The sequence below is a fragment of the Phaseolus vulgaris genome, chromosome 5, assembly GCF_000499845.2.
Source record: "Phaseolus vulgaris cultivar G19833 chromosome 5, P. vulgaris v2.0, whole genome shotgun sequence".
Classification (NCBI taxonomy): Eukaryota; Viridiplantae; Streptophyta; class Magnoliopsida; order Fabales; family Fabaceae; genus Phaseolus; species Phaseolus vulgaris.
The window spans coordinates 35,073,192-35,080,674 of record NC_023755.2 but is presented as its reverse complement, the minus strand read 5'-3'; the positions used below and the strand labels follow the sequence as shown (position 1 = coordinate 35,080,674).

General features: G+C 34.6%; 1 protein-coding gene across 1 annotated transcript; it reads left to right on the top strand.

The window, feature by feature from the left end:
- The first annotated feature begins 1,616 nt into the window (after positions 1-1,616).
- On the top strand, positions 1,617-3,542 carry LOC137834377 (uncharacterized). The gene is made up of 4 exons (XM_068642433.1): positions 1,617-2,056; positions 2,144-2,235; positions 2,434-2,618; positions 3,249-3,542. The coding sequence occupies exons 1-4, from the start codon at positions 1,617-1,619 to the stop codon at positions 3,540-3,542; spliced, it is 1,011 nt and encodes a 336-aa protein (XP_068498534.1).
- Positions 3,543-7,483: the final 3,941 nt, after the last annotated feature.

Sequence of the window (7,483 nt, the reverse complement as noted above, 5' to 3'; positions counted from 1 at the left end):
TTAAACAATTTTTTATTTATTAAGAGAGTCCTGATTAAGACAACCAGTAAACATCTATACAATTTTTTACATGCAAAAGAGATAATTTATCTTTTAATTTGACAATTAAAATTTGTAAGACCTTAAAAAAAAAAATTGGAATTTTTGGCGAGGAAATATCTAATATAATATAGATCGAGATTAAATTTGATTTGACATTATCAAAACTTAAAAAAAAAGGAGTTAATTAACTAAATCATGTACAAATATAACAAAAAAGAGTAGATATCAACAAGGAATACTTAAAACCGTAATTAGGAAAAATGAATTATCTATATCAACCAGTTAGTTGGTTTCGGTAACCAACTAACTAGGTTAGAATACATTTAAAGCAGTTATAATAAATAGCGGTTAAAACAGTTGTAGAGACTCCTGACAATTAGGAATATATCCCACCAAATCTAGGTAACGTCTCGAGAAATAAGGAAACCTTCCAAGAAATAAATTAACACTGATATTTGATAGATTCGACTCATCATAACAGAGGGCCCATAACCACCATAACCAAACATTATAAATAAATCCTCTACAAAGGAGTAAGGTATGCATTTATCAAATAAATCATACACTCTCTTATGCAGAGTACTTACTTGATCGTCGGAGAACCTTTTGTAGGTTAACTCCCAACCGGGCACAGAGAAGCGAGTACGAGAAGGACGAAGGAGGAGCGAACGAGAGATCAAAGACAATTGTTACATCCAGGTACTATCTAAGCCCCTATTTGTCTATACAGGTACAATTGGCGTCCACCGTGAGGCGTCAATAGTGTAGTGTACCGGTCGATACCGGATATGACTCAATTTTCTCCACAAAACTCCTAACACCAAACCCAATATCACGAAGTGATATGATAGGATACAAAATGGCTTGGTGGAGACCATGAAAGGTAATGTCTCCTCCCCTTTGTGTGTAGTGAAGTTCAACTCCAATTTTTTCCAACTCTGACTGGGGGATTAACAAATTGTGAACGGTTTTCCTTTTGCCAACAATGTATGTAGGGGGAAATCAACCAGTGTTTTTGTCAAAGGTGGTGTGTGTTCTTAAAGGGTTCAAGATCACCACTTTGGTGTGTGTTGTGTAATCAAAGTGTTTGATTGCTTAGTGGAATACTCAGAGGTTTCTGAGGATTAGATGTAGCTCTTGGTAAAGAGTGAACCAATATAAAACTTTTTGTGTTGATCTTTCTATCCTTTATCTCTTTTAAATATGTTATGCTTTGATTTTTAATAAATGTTGATAAAAACAACCGATTGTTTCGCAAAAACAACCGATTGATTTTTTGAAATCATATTAAAAACAAATTTTTTTTTGGCTAAACTCATTTCTACTTCATTGATTTCTCATTGGATTTCAATCTACCTTCAACATTTGCTAAAATCTTTCATAAACAATTCACCCCCTCTTGTTTAAGGCCTACATCTCTAACAATTGGCAGCAGAGCTAAGTTCTTGAAAGTCATTCAAGTTTTCGATCCTAAAATCTTTTTCATGGCTGAAAAACTACCCTTTGGGGAGGGTGCATTTATTAACAAATCACCTTTGTTTTGTGGTTTGAATTACCAGTTTTGGAAGGTAAGAATGAAGATCTTTGTGGAATCAATTGATAGAGGAATTTGGGACGTAATTGAAAATGGTCCTTTTATTCCAAAAATTGAAAAAGATAATGTTTTTGTTGAAAATCCTTGGTCTCAATGGACTGAGTCCGAAAACAAAAAGGCTAAGTTTGATTGCATTGTTAAGAATATCATAACACCTGCTTTAAATTCTGATGAGTTTTTCAAGGTATCACAATGTGCTTCAGCTAAAGAAATGTGGGATATTCTTGAAGTTACTCATGAAGGAACCAATGGTGTAAAGAGAGCAAGAAAGCACACTCTAATACAAGAGTATGAGATGTTTAGAATGCAAAAAGGGGAGACCATTGTTGATGTTCAAAAGAGTTTCACCCATATTGTTAACCATCTGATCAACTTAGGAAAAACCTTTGAAAGGGAGGAATTCAATATCAAGATCCTCAAGTGCTTAGATAGGTCTTGGTAGCCCAAAGTCACAACCATCTCTGAATCTAGAGATTTAACATCCTTGACAACAACTTCACTGTTTAGAAAGCTTAGAGAACATGAATTGGAGATGAATAGGATGAATGATCAAGAGCATGAAAAGAAGCATCTGAGAAACATTGCTTTGAATCCTGCTGGTTAAAAAAACTGTCAAGAATCAAGTGAGGATAGTGATGGAGAAACTCTTAATTTGTTGACCAGGAAATTCAGCAAATTCTTGAAGAAAAACAACAACAAGAAACAATCCTCCAATAGGTATAACAACAAGAAACTCAATGATTTTAATACGAACAAATATACATGCTTTGGATGTGGTTAACATGGCCATATAAAAGCTGATATCCCCAACAAAGAAATTAAAGAGAAAGGGTCAAGCAAGAAATTTGATAAGAAGGAAAAATCTAAAAGAGCCTACATTGCTTGGCAAGACAATGATGTTTCTTCCTCAAGTTCACCATCAAGTGAAGATGAAGAGGAAAATCTGTGCCTAATGGCAAAGGGAGGATCTGACACAAGCAGTGTAAGTTCCAGCACCTCAATCAATTTTGAAAATTACAGCTAACTTCTTGATGCATTTAAAGAAACTCATGAAGAAGCAAATAGGCTGACCCTTTTGAAGAACCGATTGAAAGACTTGAATAATTGGCTGGAAAATAGAGTCAAAGCATTGGAAGAAGAGGTTAATAATTCAAAAAATGATTTTGAAAATCTAGAGTTGATTTACAAAAACTCTTCTTACAAATGTGACTCAAATTTTTGTGAAAATTGTGAATCTCTTCAAAAGAAGGTTCACTACCTTGTAAAACTATGGATAAGATTTCAAAAGGCAAATCAAACTTTGAGACTGTTCTTGCATCTCAAAATTGTGTTTTTGGAAAAGATGGATTGAGTTTTAATCCACGCAGCAAGAAAAAAGCAGTTACAAGTTTTTTTGAAAAACAGGCGATTGAAAAGTCGAAACAATCGGTTGTTTCATGCTTTTATTGTATGAAAAGAGGCCACTCTGTTAGAAGAGTTAGGAAATTTTATGTACCTAAAGGTATTTTGAAATGGGTTCCTAAGAATTCTAAGGATCCTAATCCATCAGTTAATACTCATGGACCCACATTTGTAAGGGAACCAAATCTTGCATCTTGATTTTGCCTTGTAGGGTACTTTGGTGGAAAATCAACATATGTGGTACCGGGACAGTGGATGTTTTAAGCACATCATAGGGGATAAAAGCAAGTTTGTCAATCTTTTCCTCAAGCACGAAGGTCATGTGACTTATGGAGACAACAACAAAGGGAAGATTCTTGGAAGAGGCACCATTGGTGACAAGAACACCTTCTTGATTCATGATGTGCTATTTGTGGAAGGACTCAAGCATAGTCTCCTTAGCATTAGCAAGTTGTGTGACAAAGGTTATCAAGTAACCTTCAAGCCCAACACTTGTGAGATATGACTATCTAATTCACAGGAAATATTGTTGATTGGTAAAAGGGTTAACAATGTTTATCTTCTTTATATCTGATATTTTGCATTTATTGGCGATCTTCTAACCAAACATGAAGAATCATGCTTATGGCATAGAGAGATAACACATATCCACATGCATCATCTAAATAAACTGATCTCTAAAGATCTTGTGGTAGGTTTACCCAAACTCAAGTTTGAGAAAGACCATATATGTGAAGCATGTCAAAAGGGGAAGCAAATCAAACATTCTTTCAAACTGAAAAGTGTAGTTTCTACTTCAAAACCCTTTGAACTGCTGCACATGGATTTTATTTAGTTCTTCAAGAACCACGAGTCTTAGTGGAAACTACTATGCTGATGAGAATCAAATAAAGAAGGCTTTTATTAATGGAGGAAGAGGACATCCACCCTCACATTTGAAGTTCTTCCTTCTAGTCTTCTCAAAATTAAAAGAAGACATAAAATAAAGATGAGGCCCAAGCCCAAAGCCCAAGACCAAGCCCAAGAAGGCCAAAGCCCAAAGAGCCCAAGTCCATCCCATGAGGGGCAAGGCCAAGCTTTGAAATACTCTTGTATAGTTTTAGGAGGTGTGGTTATTAAATAAAGGAGTGTGAAAATGTAAAATAAAGTCACATTACCCATGTGACTTAGGAGAGTGGTGTAGGTGTAGTTTTTGGGAGGTGTCATAGTAGAAAAAGGTCACACCTCCCATGTGACTTGTTTTTGGTGGGAATTTCAAATGAGCTTATTTGAAATTTCCCACCTATTTTTTCAGCACCTTAGGCTATAAATAGAGGTGCTTCCTTTGTAAAATTCAGATTGGAATTAATCTAAGAAAACTCTACTCAAATTTTGAGTGAACTTTGGAGAGCTTTTGGAGCCTTCTTCTCTAGTCTTATCTTGATGGATCAATGGAGTCCTCAAGTGGCGGCATCACTCTTATCTAGGAGCATTCCACACTTCTAGTGGCGAGATCATCCAACATTCTTCCATCTTCATGAGCACTCTCTTCTCCTTCCTTTCTTCTCTTTCAATTGTTCATGTTGTCTTGTGTTCTTGAGTTTTTTTGGTTTGGTTTTTCTGTTTTTCCAGCACCTATGTTCTGTTCTTGCCTTTTAATTTCAATTCTGTTCGGTTCCTTTTAGTTTCTCCTCTTTTTTGGTTCAATTTGACTAAAATTGGTTCATCCAAATGAGTTTGGGATTTGGTACTAGTTTTTGGTGAGTTCTTGTCTTAGAACAAATGATCCAACTCTAAGAAAAGTGCCTCTATAATGTCCAACTCAAGGTGATTCCTAAGAAGGTCAAGAATCATTCTCTATATGGCTAGTGGAATCACATCATGTGGTATCATGAGTCTTAAGTTCATTCTTGTTTAATTGTTGAGTTGTGTGCACTTTATTTCAAGAGCTCTTTAATTTTCTTGCAATTTAAGTTTCTGTTTTAGAATTTTAATTGAGTATTCTTGCTGTTTTTCTTTTACACCAAGTGCTTGTGAAAAGGTTTATGGCACTCATAATTCTTATGAGTATGGTTGCTCTTTTGGAATGGCATTATCCTTCCTAGAGTTTACCTTAAGCTTCCTTTCACTTGTTAAAATTTGTGATGTGTCTTTTAATTTTGTAATCATGTCAAGTTTTGTCTTAGTCATGTTATTCCATATTTGTCATTACTTCTAGTAGTACTTTTATTGTTTTGATTGTTTCTTGCTTTGGTGTCATATAATTTTCTGAATTGATGTTGATCCTTTGTGCATTTTCTTTTTAGAATTGAGTTCATACTTGTATTCTAGACCTATACAAGTTCCAATACATCATTTTCCATTATGTCTTTGCTAGTACATAATCCTGTTTTTTATTCCTATTAGGATTCCTCTGTTTCTGAAAAAAGTGCTTACTGTTTTTCCTTATTGCAATTGATTTACTCACTGGAAAATTATGAAATTCTGGATTTGTGATATTCTAAGTGTTAGAAAAGAGTAGAAAAAAGAATCATTCAAAAATTCAAAGTACACAAAAAATGATAAATAAAATAAAAAAGTGTACAATTCTGCCGAAAAGAATACGGTAATCTGGCAGCGATTTTGAAAAATTTATTTCTCTCAATTGGCTTACTGTTTTTAATTGATTCCAGTGCCATTATTGAGTTAACATCTTGAAGTTTCTGTGGTTTAAATTTCATAATCCAGTTCGCTCTACATCATTCCAGTTAAATCAGTGAATATCAAGCACAGTTTGCTTTTTAAAAAAAAAAAAAATTCCAGTAGCTAATTTTTTTGTTTTCTTCATCTACTCTAGTGCTTTTCCTTAAGTATTCTTTTGTGTGCCTATTTTTCTCATTGAGTTCTTTATTTTATTGATTGTCTTTCATTCTTACTCTTTGAGTTTGTATTACATATAGTATTCCTTTTGCAATTACCTTTCCTTGCTTATACCTTTTCTTGTTTGTCTTTATTGTTTCATTGGTTTTGTGGTGGTTGCTTTTGAGATTGGTGTGCTTGCTTTGACATCTTTCATTTGAGGATTCCAAGGCCTCAAGATCAGATTGGTGCAAGGACATTATTTCTTTGAGAGTGACCTCTTTTTTCTGCCTCCATTCACTTTGGCAATTTCATTGCCAAGCTCACTGTTTTTGCTAATTTTGTTTCTTAACTTGTTTGCTGTTTTTGTGTGTTTGCTGTTTTTTATTTGCAAAATGGCTGGCTATTCAAGTGGTGCATCTTACAAACAGCATTCTCCTTCCAAAGCTTCAGTCCTTGGTGAAGAAGAACATAGAAGAAGGAGGCATCACCATCATTCTCATGAAGAGAGCTATAACCGTGACCAAAGATATCACCAAGTGTTCAACATTGCTTGTAAAAAAGTCCCTAGTTTTAATGGTGATAGTGATCCTAATGTGTATTTAGATTGGGAGACTAAGGTTGACCATTATTTTCATGTGTATAGGGTCCAAGATGACGATAAACTTAGGATAGTTTCTTCATCCTTTTTGGGCTATGCCAAAGAATGGTGGCATAAAATTGTAATGGACATTATATATCGCAAGAAACCTCCCGTGGTTTCTTGGAATGCTTTGAAAGAGTGTATGCGCGCGAGGTTTGTTCCTCCTTCTAGGAAGGAACACTTGTTGAAGTTCCAAAGGCTTCCTCAAGGACATAGGATGGTAGATGAATACTTTCAAGATTTTGAAACAACTTTGACTAAAATGAATATGCATGCTAATGAAGAGTCAAAGATTAAATGGTTTGTACGTGGTTTGAAAAGAGATATTAGAGACTTTGTAGAATTAAAAGAATATTCTTCTTTAAAGAGCGTGTTTCGCAAAGCCATCAAGGTAGAATCATATCTTTTGAACAAAACTTTCAAAAATACTCATGATGATGCTTTCTACAACTCTTCTAGGAAGGATGTCAACAAAATTTCTACTCAAAATTCTCCTTCCAATTTTTCCAAACAAACCATGTTTCCAAAAAAAGTTTCTACTACAAATCCTTCTACTCCTAAGTCACCTACCAAAACTTCAAATATCAAATGTTTTAAATGTTTAGGTTTTGGGCACATAGCTCTTCATTGTCCACAAAAGCAAATCTTAAAGATAAACAAGGTCAAACAAGACTTAATTCACCCACCTACCACAAGTAAAAATGAAATAGACAAAGAAGGCCAAATTGACATGGGTCTTATCCTTTCACCTCCAAGGTGTTTTCCTTCCTTATCTTTTTCATTACCCAAGGTTCCTATTTCACCACCATCTTGGTTAAAAAATGTTAGGGATGATTTGTTCATACCTCCTAATGGTTGTCACCATTTAAGAGGTCTTTTTCCAAAACATCACATCATTCCCAAACAAATTTTTCCAACTTGGTCGATTTATAGAACCTCCTTTTCTGAAATCCCATTGTTTACAAATGCTAAGTCATGTTTACATT

Excerpts from the sequence above, each read along its gene's own strand:
- LOC137834377 (XM_068642433.1), top strand. The coding sequence starts at position 1,617 with ATGAAGATCTTTGTGGAATCAATTGATAGAGGAATTTGGGACGTAATT. Across the intron at positions 2,057-2,143 it reads TTCAATATCAAGATCCTCAA|AAAGCTTAGAGAACATGAAT; the intron begins GTGCTTAGATAG and ends TTCACTGTTTAG. Across the intron at positions 2,236-2,433 it reads CATTGCTTTGAATCCTGCTG|CTGATATCCCCAACAAAGAA; the intron begins GTTAAAAAAACT and ends GCCATATAAAAG.